This window comes from Lactuca sativa, chromosome 2 (assembly GCF_002870075.4).
Source record: "Lactuca sativa cultivar Salinas chromosome 2, Lsat_Salinas_v11, whole genome shotgun sequence".
Lineage (NCBI taxonomy): Eukaryota > Viridiplantae > Streptophyta > Magnoliopsida > Asterales > Asteraceae > Lactuca > Lactuca sativa.
In genome coordinates, this window is record NC_056624.2 from 82,152,316 (window position 1) to 82,174,479 (window position 22,164).

The window sequence follows — 22,164 nt, forward strand, 5'->3', positions numbered from 1 at the left end:
GTCAAATCTAGGGTTTCTTCTTGCACTTCTTGGCTTAAATTGGAAGTATGAAAGGTTCCATGGAGATATGGAACCTAGATCTGGGCCTTAGCAGGTCCAGGAGACCCCATATGACTAGCTTTATGTCCATCCTTTTGAGTTAGAAGCTAAGGTGGTCATATTTGAGGTTGTTTCCCCAAAATAAGCCTTGTACGCATTGCATGGCAACCAAGACTGAGACTTTACGTGACAAATAAGCTTGGGAAGGCCAGACCTATGAATGGATGGAACGGATCTGACCGCAAAAGCCAGTTTTAGCTGGTACATGGCATGGACTCGCCGAGTCTGATGAACAGACTCGACGAGTCTCTTGAAGATTGTCCTTGAGGACACCCAGTGCGTAGTCTTGACCGAGTTATGGTTGACTCAGTGAGTCAGGATGAGTTAGAGAGGGTCGACAGGTGGACTGAGTCGAGCTGGGACTCGCCGAGTTGTTCTTGAGACTCGGCGAGTTGAGTCGGGGTGGCCCCACGACTCTCCCAGGTGGAACTCGTCGAGTCAGGAGAAGCACTCGACGAGTAAGAAGGGAATCCTAGGGAGTTGGCGAATACGTCTAGACTCGCCGAGTTGCCCCTGTGCACTCGCCGAGTCCGGTCAAGTTGACCGTTGACCGTTGACCAGAGTTGACCTATGTTTGACTTCTTAGAGATAGTCAAACTTAGAAGATAAAAATGTTAATAAGAGATGTATGATGTTATAGGGAGATTGTAGCTCGGCGGATCGAGCACGAGTGACTTTGGGATTTGCTAGCTTTCGATATTCACGAGGTGAGTCTTCTCACTATACTGTACCCGGAAGGGTTTGACTGTGTGACCGGAAGGTCGGATATGATATAAGATATATGTGCTATATGTGATAAGTAAATTGTTATACGTGCTATGTATGTTATGTGGGCCGGAAGGCATTATGTTATGGGCCGGAAGGCGTTGTGTGGTGGACCGTAAGGTTGGCGTGGGTAGGACCGGAAGGTTTACCCAGCAGGGACGAAAGTCCCCTGAGACACATGGACCGGAAGGTCAGGGCTTGGAAAGGCGTATGTGCGTAAGTTGTATTTTGGGGAACTCACTAAGCATTTATGCTTACAGTTGTTGTGTATGTGTTTCAGGTACTAGCGAGGACCGTGGGAAGGCGCCGGCGTGATCTGTACACACTGATAGATGACTTGTGATCTTGGGATTTAAATGATTTGTATTCTGACATGACACTTGGAATGTTTATGCCTTGTTTTTAAATGAAAATACTTTATTTAGAAATGAAAAATTTGTTTGAAAATTTACGTTGTTACAAATTGGTATCAGAGCCTTGGTTTGAGGGATTCGGGTGCACCTTCGGGCGTAACTGAACTCAAACCGAGGATTTGAGGAAAACTTTTTAAATAAAGGCATAAACTTTTATAAATGATTTTGCGGTAAGCAAGAATGAAGCAGTGTGTACGATCAGTCAGCGCCCGAACAGTAAAGATCCCCAAAATATCTTACAATGTTATGTTAACAGATGTGATATGATATGAATTGTTATGCATGTTAGAAGACTAGGTATTCATCATAGGACTAGAGTGGCCTGATTTGTGATGCCTTGGTCTAGGAAAGTTTGCCGATATGAGATGCTTTGATAGCATGCGGGTAGATAGTGCATAACAAAAGTAGAGTACTCACTATCCGGGGTTTGGGGAGGAAGACTTGGGATGAATGCTGATGCGGTGTGGTCGGTAGTATTGGGCCCGTACTACCGAAGACACCGGGTCAAGGGGAAACCCAAGTAAGAATCCCTAGATATCGGAGACTGAGTAGGGTTGCGTTATCGAGTGCAATTATACTCGATGGAGTCTCTGATAGTTTTATGTTGTATTTCAGAGACATCATGGTTGGACCACGCCACAGACCGAGTACGAGCGGTGTGAGTGACGAGGAGATTCGTCAGATGATTCATGAGGAGGTGGCTGCAGCGATCCGGGCTGAGATTCCGGAGATGTTTGGGTCTATTAAGACCACCTTGATGGACTCTTTTGATGAGCGGTACGCCGCATTGACTGAGGCTGCAGCCGCTGCAGCTACCGCAGCTGTGGCCGCTGCCAGGCCACAGGGGGGTGACTCGTTGCTGTTTCGGGAGTTCAGCAACACGAAACCACCTGAGTTTGATGGGACGCAGGATCCGATTGCTGCGATGAGGTGGATCACTGATATTGAGGGGTGCTTCTACACTTGTTCATGTCCGGAGCATCTGAGGGTACGGTTCGCTTTGAACCAGCTCCGTCTGGGAGCGAAGGATTGGTGGAAGTTCGTGACGGCGAACTTCACTTTGGCAGAGATTTCAGCAGTGACATGGGAGAGGTTTACCTCTATGTTCAGAGACGAGTACGTTCCCCCAGTGGAGAGGGAACGATTGGTTCAGGAGTTCTTGACCCTCAAGCAGGGTACTGATTCGGTTACGGTGATCACGCGGAAGTTTCATGAGAGGGCGATGTTCTGCCCCGAGCTGGTGTCCACAGAGCAGGCTCGAATGAGCCGGTACTTGGGTGTCTTGAGGAGGGATATCCGGGAGTTTGTGTCAAACTCCACCTATCATACCTTTGCTGAGCTTCAGGCGAGTGCCAGGAAGCGCGAGATCGAGTTGGAGACCCAGGCCAAGGAGGAGGCCGAGTCTCAGCGGGTGGACCGGCGGCCGGCTCAGTCTCAGCCAGTAGCCAAGCGGACTAAGTCCGCCGATTAGAGGACGGGAGGTCTGAAGGGCCGCACTTGCGGAAAGTGCGGCAAGGGTCATGAGGGGACATGTCGATCTGGTGCTTGCTACAAGTGTGGCAAGGAGGGGCACATCGCCAGGGATTGCCCCAAGGGGTTTATGGTTTGCTTTCATTGCAACCAGAAAGGCCATCGGAAGGCCGAGTGCCCTCAGCTTCTTCAGGGATCTGCACCTGCTGCCAGGACTACTGAGACTCGACCGGTGAAGGTCGAGGCCCCGAGGGCTCGTGGGAGAGCCTTTCAGCTGACTGCGGAGGAGGTCCGCACTGCGCCCGATGTTGTGGCAGGTATGCTTTATTTCATGTATTTATTCTGATGTTGAGATGTTATGCTTATGTTATGTTATGCGTAGGTACTTTCCTTGTGAACTCTGTGCATGCTTTAGTGCTATTTGACTCGGGTGCGAGTCGGTCTTTTATATCTTTGGCCTTTAGTCAGCATATCAGCGTTAGTAGTGAGCCGTTGAGTCGGCCTCTGAGAGTTTCTATAGCTAACGAGAGGGTGATTTGTGCCACGGAGGTTCTCCGGGGATGTGTGTTAGAGATTTTCGGGGTCGAGTTTCCGATTGATCTGATTCCTATTGCGATGGGTGACGTCTGTGTCATTGTGGGCATGGACTGGTTGAGCTGATTCGGCGCCGTCATCGACTGTGAGCGTCAGCTGGTGACTATTCGAGACCCTAGTGGGGGAGTTCTTTCGGTGTACGGCGAGGGTACCCGTTCAGGATCAGCTTTTTGTTCGGCCGCTAGGGCGAGGCAGTGTTTACAGCAGGGCTGTAAGGGTTTTGTGGCGTATGTGATGGATACGCGGGAGGCTTCCGAGAGACCGAGATCAGTTGAGGAGGTTCCAGTGGTGCGTGAGTTTCCAAATGTTTTTCCTGAGGAGCTGCCGGAAGTACCTCCTGTGAGGCAAGTGGAGTTTGGTATAGATCTGGTTCCGGGGGCCGCGCCTATCGCTAAGGTGCCTTATCGTCTTGCACCTCCAGAGATGCAAGAGTTGTCCTCGCAGCTTCAGGAGTTGCTGGGGAAGGGATTCATTCGGCCGAGCAGCTCGCCGTGGGGAGCACCTATCCTGTTCGTCAAAAAGAAGGATGGTTCACACCGGATGTGCATTGATTACCGGGAGTTGAACAAGTTGATGGTCAAGAACCGTTACCCGTTACCGAGGATCGACGATTTATTCGATCAGTTGCAGGGAACATCTTGGTTTTCCAAGATCGATCTGAGGTCGGGGTACCATCAGGTGAGAGTGCGGGATGAGGACGTTCAGAAGACAGCGTTTAGGACGCGATATGGGCATTACGAGTTTGTGGTGATGCCTTTCGGGCTCACCAATGCCCCGGCTGTGTTCATGGATCTCATAAACAGGGTATGCAGGCCGATGTTGGATCGGTCAGTGATTGTATTTATCGATGATATTCTGGTGTATTCGAGACCTAAAGAGTAGCATGAGGAGCATTTGAGGGAGGTCCTTGAGGTATTGAGATCGGAGAAGCTTTATGCGAAGTTCTCCAAATGTGATTTCTGGTTGCGGGAGGTCCAGTTCCTAGGACATCTCGTTAACCAGGAAGGGATTCTGGTCGATCCGGCCAAAGTCGAGGCGGTGATGAGCTGGGAGGTGCCGAAGTCACCATCGGAGATCAGGAGCTTCCTTGGGTTGGCAGGGTATTATCGGAGATTTATTAAGGATTTCTCCAAGATCGCAGTGCCACTCACCAGATTGACCCGGAAGGGTGTTGCATTCTCATGGGGTCCTGAGCAGCAGACCTCCTTTGAGACACTTCGCCAAAGGTTGTGCGAAGCCCCGGTGTTAGCTCTCCCGGAAGGGATGGAGGATTTTGTAGTATATTGTGATGCATCGATTTTGGGGTTGGGTGCAGTGTTGATGCAGAGGGGTCATGTGATAGCTTATGCGTCGAGGCAGCTGAAGCCTCATGAGACGAGATATCCCACGCATGATTTAGAGTTGCGGGCAGTGGGGTTCGCTCTCAAGATTTGGCATCACTACTTGTATGGGGTTCGATGTACGATATACACGGACCATAAGAGCTTGAAGTATTTGATGGATCAGCCCAACCTAAATATGCGTCAGAGGAGGTGGTTGGATGTGGTCAAGGATTATGATTGTGAGATCCTGTACCACCCAGGCAAGGCTAATGTGGTAGCCGATGCGTTGAGCCGCAGGGCGGAGAGCACTCCACTGCAAGAAGTATGTTTGAGATTGACCGTGATAGCTCCAGTATTGGATGTTATTCGTGGGGCGCAGGCCGAGGCTGTGCGACCGGAGATGCAGAAGAGGGAGCGGGTTGTTGGTTTGGTTTCAGATTTCGTTACGGATGGACGAGGGCTTATGACGTTTCAGGGTCGGATTTGGGTACCGTTCGTGGGTGGTACGCGTATTTCCTTGATGGAAGAGGCTCATCGGTCGAAGTTTTCGATCCATCCGGGGGCTACGAAGATGTACTTGGATTTGAGGAAAGAGTATTGGTGGCCCTGTATGAAGAGGGACGTCGCATGGTTCGTTGAGAGGTGTTTGACCTGCCGCAGGGTTAAGGCCGAGCACCAGAGACCGCATGGCAAGTTGCAGCCATTGGAGGTTCCCGAATGGAAGTGGGAACAGATCACTATGGATTTCATCACCAAATTGCCGAGGACTGCCAGAGGAGTTGATGCAATTTGGGTGATTGTGGATAGGTTGACGAAGAGCGCTCACTTCCTTGCCATCAGTGAGAGTTCTTCAGCGGAGAAGTTGGCAGAGATATATGTGAGAGAAGTGGTATCTCGGCATGGGGTGCCGATCTCGATTGTTTCAGACCGTGATGTGCGCTTCACTTCCAGATTCTGGAAGAAATTTCATGAGGAGCTGGGTACTAAATTGCATTTTAGTACCGCCTTTCATCCCTAGACAGACGGCCAGAGCGAGCGGACGATTCAGACACTGGAAGACATGCTTCGAGCATGTGTGTTAGATTTCGGGGGTAGCTGGGATGCGTACTTACCCTTGGCAGAGTTTTCCTACAACAACAGCCATCATTCGAGCATTGGTATGCCACCCTTTGAGCTGTTGTATGGTAGGAGGTGTCGGACCCCCATTTGCTGGGGAGAGGTTGGGCAGAGAGTGATGGGCAGTACAGAGATCGTGCTTCAGACGACAGAGCAGATTCAGCAGGTCAGACAGAGGTTATTGACCGCCCAGAGCCGACAGAAGAGTTATGCAGATAGACGCCGGTCCGAGCTTGAGTTTCAGGTCGGCGACTTCGTTCTCCTAAAGGTCTCTCCTTGGAAAGGAGTGATTCGATTCAGGAAGAGGGGCAAGTTGGGGCCCCGGTATATTGGGCCATTTCGTGTGATTGCAAGGGTAGGCCGGGTAGCCTATCGTTTGGAGTTCCCAGCCGAGTTGGGGCAGATCCACGACACTTTTCACGTGTCACAGTTGAGGAAGTGTATAGCCGATGAGTCGGCAGTGGTTCCATTAGAGGATATTCATGTGGATGCGAGTCTGAATTATGCTGAGAGGCCTGTGGCCATCAGGGATCGGAAGATCAAGGTTCTGAGGAACAAGGAGGTGCCTCTGGTGTTGGTTCAGTGGCAACACCGGAAGGGGTCGGAGATGACCTGGGAGTCGGAGCGCGAGATGCGGGAGCAGCATCCGGAGCTATTTTCAGAGCGAGACTTCGAGGGCGAAGTCTAGTTCTAGTGGGGGAGAATTGTAACAGCCCGGAATTTCAGGTATCTTTATTGATTTGATTATTTTGTGTTTTAAGAGGGGACTCGGCGAGTTGGAGCTTAGACTCGCCGAGTAGGGTCGCGATTCTGGACGCGGGATTCGTCTGGACTCGGCGAGTCCAGGATATGGACTCGGCGAGTCAGCGCTGTTTAATGAAACCCTAATTTCCCGGTCCTAATCCCTATTTAAAGGACCTTATGGCCCTCATTTGCGGCCACCTTGAACCCTAAGAGCCCCCATTCAACTGTGAGCCCTTGTGAGTGTATTTGGAGGTCATTTGTTCACCATTTTGTGTGATATTGCAAGAAAGGAGGGAGAGGATCAAACTTGAGGAGTTGGGGAGCTTGGATCTGTTGCTAATTCATCAGGGGAGTCTTCTTGAGGTAACTTTCAGAGCCAAACTTCGTATTTTGTGTTGATGTGTCAAATCTAGGGTTTCTTCTTGCACTTCTTGGCTTAAATTGGAAGTATGAAAGGTTCCATGGAGATATGGAACCTAGATCTGGGCCTTAGCAGGTCCAGGAGACCCCATATGACTAGCTTTATGTCCATCCTTTTGAGTTAGAAGCTAAGGTGGTCATATTTGAGGTTGTTTCCCCAAAATAAGCCTTGTACGCATTGCATGGCAACCAAGACTGAGACTTTACGTGACAAATAAGCTTGGGAAGGCCAGATCTATGAATGGATGGAACGGATCTGACCGCAAAAACCAGTTTTAGCTGGTGCATGGCATGGACTCGCCGAGTCTGATGAACAGACTCGACGAGTCTCTTGAAGATTGTCCTTGAGGACACCCAGTGCGTAGTCTTGACCGAGTTATGGTTGACTCAGTGAGTCAGGACGAGTTAGAGAGGGTCGACAGGTGGACTGAGTCGAGTTGGGACTCGCCGAGTTGTTCTTGAGACTCGGCGAGTTGAGTCGGGGTGGCCCCACGACTCTCCCAGGTGGAACTCGTCGAGTCAGGAGAAGCACTCGACGAGTAAGAAGGGAATCCTAGGGAGTTGGCGAATACGTCTAGACTCGCCGAGTTGCCCCTATGCACTCGTCGAGTCCGGTCAAGTTGACCATTGACCGTTGACCAGAGTTGACCTATGTTTGACTTCTTAGAGATAGTCAAACTTAGAAGATAAAAATGTTAATAAGAGATGTATGATGTTATAGGGAGATTGTAGCTCGGCGGATCGAGCACGAGTGACTTTGGGATTTGCTAGCTTTCGATATTCACGAGGTGAGTCTTCTCACTATACTGTACCCGGAAGGGTTTGACTGTGTGACCGGAAGGTCGGATATGATATAAGATATATGTGCTATATGTGATAAGTAAATTGTTATACGTGCTATGTATGTTATGTGGGCCGGAAGGCATTATGTTATGGGCCGGAAGGCGTTGTGTGGTGGACCGTAAGGTTGGCGTGGGTAGGACCGGAAGGTTTACCCAGCAGGGACGAAAGTCCCCTGAGACACATGGACCGGAAGGTCAGGGCTTGGAAAGGCGTATATGCGTAAGTTGTATTTTGGGGAACTCACTAAGCATTTATGCTTACAGTTGTTGTGTATGTGTTTCAGGTACTAGCGAGGACCGTGGGAAGGCGCCGGCGTGATCTGTACACACTGATAGATGACTTGTGATCTTGGGATTTAAATGATTTGTATTCTGACATGACACTTGGAATGTTTATGCCTTGTTTTTAAATGAAAATACTTTATTTAGAAATGAAAAATTTGTTTGAAAATTGACGTTGTTACAAATCGACGAACCGGTTAAGGAAGATATTGAGTACGAGACCGAGGAAGAAGAGGAGCCTACATACGAGCACGAAACCGATTCCGAGGAAGAGTTAGCTATCACAATGGCTAACATTGATGAAATCCCCATCGGAGAATGGAAGAAGAGGATGCGCGACAACATCGCCCGGGACTTGTGCAACCTGCAATTCCCGCGATTGATACTTTCGTGCTAAAGGTTCATATCCTAGCTTTACTTAAAGAAATACCTTTTTATGGAAAAGATCATGAAGATGCCTACAAGCATTTGGACGAAGTCAATGATGTAGCTGATTACTTCAATGTTCCAAATGTGCCTCGCGAGACTCAGCTACTTCGTATGCTTCCGGTGACATTCAAAGGTGCTGCAAAAGACTGGCTCAAGTCACTTCCCCCCGGATCAGTCACCACTTGGGCCAAGATGAAAGAAGAATTCATTGATCACTTTTGCCCACCTTCCAAGATAGCCAAGTTGAAGAAGGCCATTGCTAACTTTGAACAACAAGCTGGAGAGTCGCTATATGAAGCATAGGAGAGGTACAAGAGCTTACTAAGAAACTGCCCACACCATGACCTAAATAGCCAGAAAGAAGTCTCCATCTTCTATGATGGAGTCAATGTCACAACCAGGCAGTTACTAGACTCGCAAGGCCCGCTCACAAAGAAGCCGCCCCCGGTGATCAAAGAATTGATTGAAGAATTCTCTAAACACTCTAGAGAATACCACAATCCTAGACATGATGTCACTAGGGGAGCCGCTTATGCAGCTACTGAAGACTTATCCGCAGTCATGGCTATGCTTAAAACCAAGGATAAGAGGATGGATAAAATGTATCAAACGATCCATGCTATTCGGGTGGGTTGTGAAAACTGCAATGGGCCTCACCTCACTAGAGATTGTGACTTAGATGAGAATGGCAACAAGAAGGTGCAAGTGTGTTACTCAAGTGGAGACCGATATGATGAAGACTGGCGCAAACAAAAGAAAGAGTGGCCCCCTTATGAAGAGTACAAGAAAGCCAAGGAGGAAAGGTTTAGGCAAAAAGGGAGAGGATTCTACCAAAAGGAGGAGCCAGTGCAAGAGAGGAAGCCAAGCTTGGAAGAGATGCTCACCAAATTTGTAGCTGCTTCAGAAAAAAGACATAGTGATCATGATGCTGCAATTCAAGAAACAAGGACCATGCTTAGGAACCAGCAAGCATCTATCCACAATATAGAAACGCAGCTTGGGCAACTTGCTCAACAAATCAACCAAAGGTCACCGGGCGAACTTCCTAGCAAAACTAAAAATAACCCATGAGGCGCGCACATAAACATAGTTACAACAAGTAGTGGGAAGATAATCACTCCCCTGGCACCTATTCAGACTGATTCATCCAAGGAATCACAGAAGGAGGAGGCAGAAAAGCAAGCAGAACAGCAAAACATACAATCTAACAGCCCTACTCGCCGAGTACCACGTATAGACTCGGCGAGTACACCATCAAATCCCAACAATCAGGTCCCTGAAAAGCTTTACCAGCCTCTAATGTCATACCCAACCCGAGCTAAGAAGGAGAAGCAGGAAGAGGAGTATCAGAAGTTTCTAGATCATATCAAGACTCTTCAAATCAACATACCCTTCATTGAAGCCGTCATGCAAATGCCCAAATATGCAAAGTTCCTTAAAGAACTTCTCACTAATAGAAGGAAGATGGAAGAAGTGAAGAAGGTAGTACTCATTGAAAACTGCTCAGCTGCTATGCTAAATAAGCTACCAAAGAAGAAAGGTGATCCGGGGAGTTTGACTTTACCTTGCCAATTTGGCAACTTGGCCACCATTCATGCCTTAGCCGATTCGGGAACAAGTGTGAACCTAATGCCATACTCATTCTTTAAGAAGCTGGGTCTCCCGGAACCTAGGCCAATTCGCATGGCAATTCACTTGGCAAACAAGACAGTCACCTTCGCAAGAGGCATATGCGAAGACATACTAGTAAAAGTGGACAAATTCGTTTTTCCCGCTAATTTTATCATCCTAGACATGGAGGCGGATCCACAAGTGTCCATCATCCTTGGAAGGCCCTTCCTCAACACAGCAAGTGCTATAGTAGACATGAGGGACTCGAAGCTCACCTTGCGGGTAGGAGAAGATTCAGTCACATTTGGGGTAGATCAAGCTATGAAGTATTCAAGGAACAGTGACGACACGGCATTCTCAATTGATATGCTTGACGAGTTATTGGAGGAATGCATAACTGAAGATTCCAGCAAGTTCACAACCGATGATGAAGAATTTGATCCAGAAAAAAGACTTAATGGAAATTGAAAGACTGCTGGAAGAAGCAGATTATGAATAATTGGTGAAGCAAACTGACAGTCCTACTCGCCGAGTAGGACCGATCTTGATAGTTAGTTTTGTTTACTTCTTTTTATAGTTTATTTTAGCATATTTCATTCATAATTTAGATAATTTCCATGCATATTTTCCATTTTGTTATTTTATGACTATTTCGGGTACTTTCGAATCTTGTGAGCATAATTGCAGGTTTTCGGGTCTAGCGGAGCGGGAGTGTTCGGGACGTATGGGAAGCGATGAGATTTGGTAGACAAAAATGATGTTAGGCTTGGTGATTGTGGAGATTATGCATGGAGCAATCTTGATGGTTATTTGAAGGCTTGGAGAGAAATAAACTTTAAATTTGCAAGATGCGGGAGTTTATTCAACCGTACGTAGATTTTTAATCGGGAGAGTGCACGAGCTTTGGAGGATTTGGAGAGGTCAAATTGGGCTTAAAATGAAGAAAAACTTGAAGAAAATGGGCTAGGAGGTGATTGGATTCGATCTGGGCTAAGTGGGCTAAGCTATGGAGGCCCAAAACCTCAAAGATGTTACATCCAGGGACCACCCGCGCAACAGCACGCGGGTCGCGCAACCTCCTGCAGGGGCAGTTTCGGAAATTCTTCTTTTGAGCTATTTGAGGAAGGTTGGTGCCCATCTTTTGGAGACTCTTGGACATCCGATTTTTGAAGATTCTCTCTGGAGTTTTGAAGACTTTTGAAGGCCAAGAACCCTTGAAGAACATCATATTTTTACCTCTTGATTCTTGCTTAATGTTTGGTACAAATTTCTCTAACTTTGTTTCTTTGTGTTTAGCCATGCTTGGCTAAACTAATCTTGGTTGACTTTTGGTTAATCCTTTGAACTTTTGTTGAATGTTGAAGAATCCATGAACATGTTCTTAAATCTTTATGGGAATGTTTTGTGTTTTAACATCTTATCACTACTTGTAAGTTTTAGTTCATGAGTTTAAATATGTTTGTGGTGATTAGTTGGCTAATTTCTTGATTAAGTAAAGGATCTTCAAATTAGCAAGCAACAAATGATTTTTGTGTTGTTTTTGCTTCACACAATCATAAAAACATTTCCTCCAACATGGTGGTGAAAGCATTTGACCCCTCTTGGATTTGGTGACTTTTTGGTTCTTAATGCTAGTTGACTTTCACTAATTGCATGCTATTTGGAATTAGTGACTTTGACTAAGGAAATTGTTATGAGCTTCTCTAGCCATTTCAACAATTAAGAAAAGTCTAGGTAATCTCAAGCTCCTTGGATTACTATAGCCAAATTAAGGATTTAAATCAAAGTATTGCACCATTGGATTCTAATGATATGTTCATCAAAAGTCAAAGTGAGGAAACTTTAAGTCAACCATCTCTCCCTTATTGATTTTACATCAAACTCTTATTTTTGTTGCATTTGTCTATTTAAATCATAGTTAATTCTAGTTTGTTTCAAGTATTTCAAAACACCAAAACCCCCCATTTTATTTTTATTGTCATTTTACAAGTATTTTTACAAAGAGATTTTTCATAGAGTTATAAATTGAACCAATCTCCGTGGATTCGATCCCTTTACCACTATACACTATTTTAGTGTGTAATATTTAGGGTTATTATTTGTGTTGGCCTCGACAACCACCAGATCTACTCACCGAGTTCCTCTTTAAACAAGGTAGAAGTTGTGAATACAGCCATAAACTCACCGAGTACCCTACCTGCACTCGGCGAGTCCAACAGTCAGAACAAAAAATTGGAGCTCAAAACTTTACTAGAACATTTGGAGTATGCTTTCCTTGAAGAAGGCAACCAAAAGCCTGTAATCATAGCCGATGACCTGTCCAATTCTGAAAAAGAAGAGCTCGTGCAAGTATTGAAGAAGCGGAAGCGGGCCATAGCATGGAGCATCACCGACATCAAGGGAATAAGCCCATCTTATTGCTCCTACAAGATCAATCTGGAAGAAGGAGGAAAGTCGGTTGTACAGCACCAAAGAAGGTTAAACCCAAACATGCAAGAAGTAGTCAAGAAGGAAGTGGTCAAACTCTTAGATGCGGGAATTATCTATTCCATTTCCGACAGTCCGTGGGTGAGTCCGGTCCAAGTGGTGCCCAAGAAAGGAGGGATGACAGTCATAACCAACGAAAAGAACGAGCTAATTCCGACACGAACGGTAACCGGTCGGAGAGTGTGCATCGATTATCGAAAGCTAAACGATGCCACTCGTAAAGACCATTTTCCCTTACCTTTTATTGATCAAATGTTAGAAATACTATCGGGCCATAGCTACTATTGCTTTCTAGATGGATTCTCGAGTTATTTTCAAATACCCATAGACCCAATGAACCAAGAAAAGACCACATTCACTTGCCCAAGTGGGACTTTTGCTAATAGACGCATGCCTTTTGGGCTATGCAATGCACCCGCGACTTTTCAAAGGTGTATGACAACCATATTCCACGATATGGTGGAAAAATTCATGGAAGTTTTTATGGACGACTTTTCCGTTTTTGGATCTTCTTTCCATGATTGTCTCACAAATCTTGACTTAATGCTTGCTAGGTGGAAAAAACCGACTTGGTCCTCAATTGGGAGAAATGTCACTTTATGGTCAAGGAGGGTATAGTTTTGGGCCACAAGGTTTCCAAAATGGGAATTGAAGTGGATCAGGTAAAGATTGACACCATTGCCAAATTACCTCCACCAACTAATGTGAAGGGCATTAGAAGTTTTCTAGGACACACGGGTTTTTACCGGCGTTTCATAAAATATTTTTCTAAAATAACTAGACCTCTACCACAATTACTACTAAAAGATGCACCATTTACTTTTACTAAAGAATGTTTTGAGGCATTTGAATGTTTAAAGGAAAAATTAACTAATGCCCCAATCATTGTTGCACCGAATTGGAACTTACCCTTTAAGATTATGTGGGATGCTAGTGACTTTGCATTAGGAGTTGTCCTTGGTCAAAGGGTTGATAAGCACTTTTGACCCATATATTATGCTAGCAAGACTCTAAATCCAGCCCAAGAGAATTACACCACCACTGAAAAGGAATTATTAGCTGTGGTGTATGCCTTTGACAAATTCCGCCCTTACTTGGTTTTATCCAAAACTACTGTTTTTACTGACCACTCGGCTATCAAGTATTTGTTTGCAAAACAGGATGCCAAGCCAAGACTGATACGATGGGTGCTACTTCTTCAAGAGTTCGACATAGAGATACGAGACAAGAAGGGAATGGAGAATGTAGCAGCTGACCACTTGTCAAGGCTTGAGAACCCGCAATTGCAAGAAGATAAAGTTGGAGACGACTTCCTGGACGAGTACATTATGGTGACCGTGGGAGAAGAGCCATGGTTCGCAGATATAGCTAATTATTTAGCTACAAAATACATCTCGAAAGATTTTAGCAGTCAACAAAAGAAGGAATTATTTTCTAAATTAAAATATTACTTTTGGGACAAGCCATACCTCTTCCGGAGCTGTGCGGATGGGATCATACGAAGATGCGTATTCGGTAAGGAAAGCCGGAAAATATTAGAGCATTGTCATAGCGGACCCACGGGTGGACATCATGGAGCACACTACACTGCAAAGAAGATCTTTGACATTGGGTTCTATTGGCCCACAATTTTTAAAGATGCAGCCCAATTTGTCAAAGAATGTGATGCTTGTCAAAGAGTGGGAAACATTTCATCTCGAAATGAAATGCCACAACATAGTATCCAAGTGTGCCAGGTGTTTGATGTGTGGGGAATCGACTTCATGGGACCATTTCCCATGTCTAAAGGAAACAAATACATATTAGTGGTGGTGGATTATGTATCCAAATGGGCGGAGGCACAAGCGTTACCAACAAATGACGGTCGGGTGGTGGTGCAGTTTTTAAAGAAATTATTTTCACGATTTGGAGTCCCGAAAGCCCTTATAAGTGACCGAGGCACACATTTTTCCAATGACCAATTGGAAAAGGTGTTAAAGAAATATGGGGTAACCCATAAGTTTTCCACATCGTACCATCCACAAACTAGTGGACAAACCGAAGTGACAAATCGAGCTTTAAAGCGAATTTTGGAGAAATCGGTGGGGAGCAATCGCAAGGAATGGTCGGATAAGCTAGATGATGCACTTTGGGCTTTTCGTACAGCTTTCAAAACACCTATTGGTACTACACCATATAGGTTAGTTTATGGAAAGCAATTCCATTTGCCGGTGGAACTAGAGCATAAGGCATTTTGGGCTTTAAAGAGGTGTAACTTCAACATGGAGGAACTAAAGAGCAACCGGTTGATGCAAATGAATGCTCTTGAGGAACTGAGGAATGATGCATACTCTAGTTCATGGCTTTATAAAGAGAAGACCAAGATGTGGCATGGCAAAAGGATTAAAGATAAAGAAATTCATGAAGGCCAAAAAGTGTTGCTCTTCAATTCACGACTAAAGCTTTTCTCGGGAAAACTCAAGTCAAGATGGGATGGTCCTTTTCTAGTGAAGACGGTGTTTCCACATGGTGCTATAGAGCTGTTGTCAAGAGATGGCACGCCTTTCAAGGTCAATGGGCATAGGGTCAAAAAGCATGAAGAAGGAGTCCCCCGGAATGAAGGAATGGAAGAGTTGTTGCTGCTGGAAGGGATTGCAACCACATAGAAGGGGAGGAGTCCAGCTAATGACTCCCTAAAAAGAAGCGCTTCTCGGGAGGCAACCCGAGTCTCAAGTTTGCATTTTCTTTCCTTTTCTTTATTTTTTCTTTTCTTCATCTACTTTTAAGAACATAACTGCTTGATGGCAAGCAATGCCTAGAGTGTGGGGTGGATGGCTTAAAATACATTAATTTTTCAAAATTTTCACATTTTTTTTCAATCTGCAAGGTTTACTCGCCGAGTAGGCACGTATACTCTGCGAGTACCTGCCCGAGTAGCCCAATAAAACGTGTAACGGCATTTATACTCGGCGAGTAGAACCTTTCTACTCTACAAGTAGCCATTTTACACGGATGAGATATAAATCTGTAAAAAAGAGGGTTTTCACCCATTTAACCCCCATACTCACCGTGCACAACGATCTCTCAAGCAGCCTGCGATTTCTTCCGATTCTCTTCGATTTTCCACTTAATCTTCATCATTCAAAGAAAAAGGTAACATCTTTACACTTTAAACTCACAAAGGTTCAATCTTTATCATAGATTTGCCCCTATTTTGCTTAATTTCGAATTTGGGGGTTTCCTCAAATTCTAGGGTTTTAATTTAGCCATGAATTAGGTAATGTTAGGAGGAATTTCTTTTGGATTTATGGTTAGATAACTCATTAAAACAAACCCCTGTGATGAATAGAGGTCCGGCACCGAACAGTCCCGAAGTTCATCCTACTCGCCGAGTAGGTTGTGTACTCGGCGAGTAGATGACTATTCAGACCCCATTTCTTTGTTTTTAATTACTGGGTATTGTTTGTTTGTGTGTTTTTGATGTTTTTATGCAGGTATAATGGCCAGAAGGGGGCAGTCTTCTCGTGGAGGGAGCCAAAGTGATATCCCATGGCTTTCATTCCAACAAATCACTTCCAAGTCATCACAAACTAGGGCCAAAAACCGATTAGAGGCGCTCAAACAAAAGGAAATCCATTTGCCAAACGCAGTTGACTGGGGGTGGTTGGGAAATGTGGGATTGGAGGAGGAGCTTACACCTTACTTGGTCAAGGAGTGCAGTTTGGGGTATACCACCATCACATGTGATGGCTGGTTACAACTATTCCAGATACAAGAGCCTGTATATGCCGAGCTGTGTTGGGAATTCTTTGCTACCATCTCATTCCGAGGTGGTAGTGAGTATTACAACCCCAACACAATTTATTTTTCTTTGGGCGGGGAGTTGCGACAATGCAGCATTGCTGAGTTTTCTTGGAGACTGGGTATTTATGACCAGAGCACGATGATGTCTGAAGACTTTGAAACTTTCCTGGAAAATTGCCATAAGGAACTCCCCAAGGCAGTGGTGGCCTCTACATGGTGGAACACGATCGCTAACCGGGTGTATATCCCTTCCACCGCTCAGGAAGGCCACATTCGCTCGCCAATCCACCGCCTCATTCACCGCTTCGTGGCTAGCACCATCAACATGCGAAAGGATTGGGACAAGGTACCAACCCTTGATATTTTCTATCTATGGAGTATTATTACTCTCGACGCTTTCTGCAATCTCCCCTATTGCATTGCCAAATTCCTTGCTGAAGGGGCGGTTAAGGAAAAAGTCAACTCAAAAATCAATGGAGGCATGTTTGTTACTAGGCTGGCAAAGTCGTTTGGGGTCCTAGATTTGCAACAAGCTAGGGCACTCACAGTTATCCACCTTCCACCATTCAACACTGCACTATATAGGAGGCCGCAGATAGTTGAGAAATTTGGTGATTCATTCTCCATTCCGCATGAAGACGAGCCGGCAATTCTCGAGGAGCCGGGAAGGTGGGTCCGACAACGTATTGAGCGGGTACGAGAAGACCCACCGGTTATTCCGGTGGAGGAGGACAATGATGGATGGAACCAATTGGAGTACCGACGCTACTTGGACGACATTGGATGAGGGGTGAATTATAACAATCAATCTTTTGAATACCTCTTCCAACAGATGAACATTACTCCAAGAACCGGACTCGGATATCCATACATTATGAGTTGGGACGAGAGAATGAGGAGAAGAGATGGAGAAGGAGGAAGTGGCGCGGGAGGAGCTGACATGGAAGATGAAGAATGAAGAAGTTTTCTTTTATGTTTTGTGTGTTTATGATGTTTTGTTATGTTTTGAACAATTTTCAAACACTTGGATGATTTTTATTTTTGTTGGGATGGTTATTACTTTCACTTTTAGTTGTTTATTTTTCAGGGATAGAAGATTAGGAAGCATACTAACTTGTGAGGGTCAAGTAAGGAATGAGAGGTTTTCAAGAAAAGTATGGAGTCTTGTCCTTAGGATTGCGTCCGTGAGAGTCGAGAGTAATGGAGAGTGTTGCTGCTGAAGGAATTAGAGTGAGGGACAGTGAAATTTTCAAGTTCAAAAACTGGGTCGAAAGGAATATTAGCTGGATCAGTTTTGGCAACACAGCGCCTACTCGCCGAGTGCACAAACTCTACTCGGCGAGTACATGGGATATTACACGATATAGTACCAAGTCAAGAGATACTCGCCGAGTCCACGTAGTTACTCGCCGAGTAGATCTGCAGTCTTCGATTTCCAGAACTGCTTTGAGCACTTTCACTGTAGCATTTATCCTCTTTTTGTCAAGAGTTGTCAATGGAGATTTTCTAAGAAGCTTGTTCCGTGAATTTTCGAGCCGTCAACCACACGAGACACATGACACCCAAGCCATGGATGAGTTGTTCCCATGGCTAAAGTCAAGAGAAGAAGGAGCTGAAGAAGAGAGTATCAACCTATCGACTGCTACCCCAGGGGAGTTTCTTCCAATTCCCTCTCTATATAGTTGCATTTTTATTATTTGCATAATATGAAATGAGGGCATTGCATAAAATAAGTGTGGGGTAGGGGGTTGGTCACATATTAGAAAATTTAGAATCTTAATTTAGGCTAATTAAAAAAAAAATTGTTGCATACCAAAAATATTACTTAGGGACTTAATTTAGGAAATTTTGGTAAAAGCAAATTAGGATTACATGTTAGAATTGTGTTGATGATTGCATGAAAACCCAAATGTTTAGTTGAGCTTATACACGTTCTAGTGCATTTGTGGCTTCCTTATTCCAGTGAAATTATGGGACAAAAACACGACCCCGCTCAGCCTGAGGGATGCAATATGTTTAGCAGCCTAAACCTAAAATGTATCCAGGAAAATTATTATCGTTAGCCAATAAAGGTTGAAGTTGAGCACCCTTGCTTAAGCATGTAGGTTTATTGAGTGAAAAAAGTGAGGTACATGTAAAAAAAAGAATTGCAAGAAAAGTTGAAGAATTTTTTTGGAGCATCAAAGTTAAAGTATGAAGTTCAAAGATCAAAAATTCCAAGAAATTCAAAAAGTTGAAGATACCAAAAATCAAACAATAAAGGTGGTGAATTCAAAGAGATCAAAGATCAAATTATCAAGGAAGTGAAGAATTCAAAAGAGCTCCATAGTGGTATCGAAATGTTGTAATTCTAGATTATGTATGCTTGGGTTGCTCAATTAAAAATACCTTGAGGGTAAGAGGTTTTCTGCGGATGGATTCGGAGGGTTGCATAAAATGAGCATAGTTCGGGGTGAGTGGGTGAATGTTTATGAGAATTGTGAGTATTTGGAGTATGGGGGTACTTAGGACAATTTTAGACACAAATGCATGCGTTGCGGTCTTGGCATAATGGCTGGGTTAGATTGGAATTGTCATATGTGATTCTAATATGTTTAAAATTTAGTTTTGCTTGGGGGCAAGCAAAAGTCAAGTGTGGGGTATTTTGATATGTGCATAATTAGTTAATTATTTAGCATACATTTTTATTCATTTTTAACTAACTATGTGAATAATATGGATAAAAGGTACTTAATATTGTTTAAATTTTGTTTTCAGTCCAAAAGACATGCTTATCTACTCGGCGAGTACACGAGCCTACTCGGCGAGTCCATCAGAATATTCCAGAAGATAGCCACGACTCCTGATTTAAGACGGATAACTACGATTCTACTCGGTGAGTTGGGTCTGCTACTCGCCGAGTACACCCTGTTTTGAGATAGCTATAAAAAGCTAGCCTTTATCCGATGGGACTACTTTTTTGGCGTTTTTTGAAGATCCAGCTGCGATTGAGAACCCTTGAAGACGCTGAGGAACTCTAATCTTCAACCTTTTGAAGAATTAAAGCAACTAGGTTAATCATTCCACTTAGCTTTAGGAATTGAGTATGTTTAATCTAGCTAAACTTGTTTTTGTGTTTGTTTTTACTGCAACTATGAGCTAAATACGTTTTTGGTTTCTGTTTGGGGAATACCAAGGAACTCCTATGGTTTAATTCTTAGTTTTTGGTTAATTGTTTATTGGTGATCTATTAAATTAAGTTTTTTAAAGAACCTTATGCATTAATCACAATTATTTTCTGTTAGCTGCATGAACATCTCTTAGTTGTTAACCTCATATGTCTATGTGAACACTAAATCATATGCTTAGGAATAATGATTATGAAACTAAGATTAATGAGACAATAGTTAGATTAATGTGTGAGCTTGTTTGAGAAACCATCAAACAAGAGGTTAATTGAACCACTAAATTGATTAACCACTACAAATCTTATTTAATCCAAATTATTAATCTAGCGTATTAATTAGTTTAAACACTTGATCACTGCTTGAATTAATTAATTGTCTAAGGGTTAGGAGTAATGAACATGAACCTAATCACTATAATTGGTAGCCAATAACAATTAATCTATCATAAATATAAAATAACCATAGGAGTGAATTGGTTGAACCTAAATAGAAACATCTTTATCAAATTTGGTGAATTAGTTGTTTGCTTTAGTACTTAGTTAATTAAGTGTTTTATGGTGTGCTTAAGTTTCTAGTCTTGTAAAACTAGAAGAAAAACCTTTTACTTTCATTAATTGCTTAGTTAAAATTAGCCATTAGCTTAATTTTCCGTTCCCTGAGTTTGATACCCTACTTACTCAACTATACCACTAAAAGACAGGTTCACTGCCTTTGTGTGTTAAATTTATTAATAAAAAGTAGGAATAAAACAAGTGCATTTACACACATCAAACAACTTTTAGATCAATTTGGATTGAAAACAATTATCACATAATTTTTCTCTCAATCTGAACTAACTCATAAGAGCAAAATAATTCATATCATCAATCTTCAAGAAATTAGCATAAACATATAAACTAATACAAAACTAGAAATTATGACAATGATATTTTATTTGGACAAGCATGAACATTACCCTCTTGGAAAACAGATTTCTAAGTTCAAAAAAATAGTTTAGGTAATGATCCTCATCCAATAGCAAGCAAAAAAACCCGAAATTATGCATAAAGGTGCATCACCACGTCGTGGTAAGGACTGTCACGTCGTGGTGAGCAGTCAGATGCAAAAATGGTAGAATTTCAACCTTGGAAAAACATGTAGCATCAAGTATAATAGAAAATAACCCATGGCTCTAATACCACTGTTGGGTTTTAGTATATTACAACATCCTATGGTGCACATACAACCCTAAAAGCTTTGGATGTATGTTTTCTCTAATTATACATGCAATATTGGTTCCAAAGCTTTAAGCCTACAACTAGAATACAAATGATATAAACTACATAAAATAATAGTTAGAAGTTTACCTCTTTGTGTAGCTTGTAGAACTTGATGAATTTGGCCTTTAAAAGCTTAGCCCTAATAGTGTGGACGCCTCAAATAGAATCACAACACATCATGGACAAAGGTGGAACTTGAGAGAGAATCCTAGCCTCACCAAACCGTGCATATCCTCCAAGAATACATTAGTGGTAATTTTTTCTATGAAGTAACATATTTATACGTGGGATTCCAAAGGTCATGGGTTAATCAAAACCCATACCCATGGGTTTTATGATCCATGGTTCATGTGGCCCAACTCTTTATGTATCCATACATAAACTTAGTCCAACATGGATCATAAGCCCAACATACATAAAAATCACTAATTACCATAATTAGTCCCCATAGATTTAATTAGTCTCTTTTGATCACGAAATTAATTCCAAATTAATTCTCGATCAATACTAATTAAAACATATGATTTCATATTAATATATTATAGCTTGTAATATATTAATAAATCATATATATATATATATATATATATATATATATATATATATATATCTATCTATATATAACCTTCTCTCAAGAATCCATCCTAACAAATTGTCCTGATGATATGCAACCCAAATGGACCGTGCTACTCTCGGGTCGAGTACATACCAATAATAGTTATGGGCTTAGACATCTAATCCAACACTCTTATAGGCACCTAAGGTCATAAAAATCGAACATTGATGGTGAAGCCACAACCATGCAAGTGCTAGTTGGTCTTGAAGATTGTTAAATGAACCAAAATCATGTTTTGACCCCAACCATGCATGCAAGCACATAAAGTTTGTGACTTTATGGTTTAGGAGATATTAAAGGTCCTGGATCTGCAGTTTGGTCGTAAGGGCTTACTGGATTAAGTCATGCATGAAGTCCCTAGGAAGCTGGTCAATACGATGGGCGTACTCCCTGGTACACCGCGCGTACTTGGTCAACTCCCCGTTTTGGTCAAGGTCAGCGTACGTTGGGCGCACGTGCCGGGTACGTCGCACGTACGCATGTAGAGTGGATATATTGGGCTTTTGGGACTTAAGGGACCTGGCCTGGACTTTTGGGCCCCGTGGCCCACTATGAAGTATAATTTTGGACTTGGGAATCTGGAACTAGAGTATTGGGCCTATTGGGCCATGAATGGAGCCTTTGGAATTATTATATTTGGACTTGGAACTTTTTGGGCCCATATGGGGGCTAAGGCCTAATTCGGAAATTGGGCAATTAGTGGGCCCTTAAGGAGCCTTTGATGGGCCATAGGAGGGTTGGGCTT

The 22,164-nt window shown here is 43.6% G+C and overlaps 2 protein-coding genes and 1 non-coding gene across 3 annotated transcripts; 2 read left to right on the forward strand and 1 right to left on the reverse strand.

Moving 5' to 3' along the window:
• Nucleotides 1-8,736: 8,736 nt before the first annotated feature.
• Nucleotides 8,737-8,843, reverse strand: LOC128132551 (small nucleolar RNA R71). The gene has a single exon (XR_008230596.1). It is a non-coding gene; the product is annotated as a small nucleolar RNA R71 (small nucleolar RNA).
• A 952-nt stretch (nt 8,844-9,795) lies between these two features.
• LOC111919397 (uncharacterized) lies at nt 9,796-10,575 on the forward strand. Its single transcript, XM_023914979.1, has one exon. The coding sequence runs from the start codon at nt 9,796-9,798 to the stop codon at nt 10,573-10,575; it is 780 nt and encodes a 259-aa protein (XP_023770747.1).
• Nucleotides 10,576-14,855: 4,280 nt separating this feature from the next.
• On the forward strand, nt 14,856-15,239 carry LOC128132333 (uncharacterized). Its single transcript, XM_052768856.1, has one exon. It carries the CDS (start codon nt 14,856-14,858, stop codon nt 15,237-15,239), a length of 384 nt encoding a protein of 127 aa, XP_052624816.1.
• Nucleotides 15,240-22,164: the final 6,925 nt, after the last annotated feature.

Bases quoted from the DNA above. Each gene is read 5' to 3' on its own strand.
- LOC111919397 (XM_023914979.1), top strand. From the start codon at position 9,796: ATGTCATACCCAACCCGAGCTAAGAAGGAGAAGCAGGAAGAGGAGTAT.
- LOC128132333 (XM_052768856.1), top strand. From the start codon at position 14,856: ATGGAGGAACTAAAGAGCAACCGGTTGATGCAAATGAATGCTCTTGAG.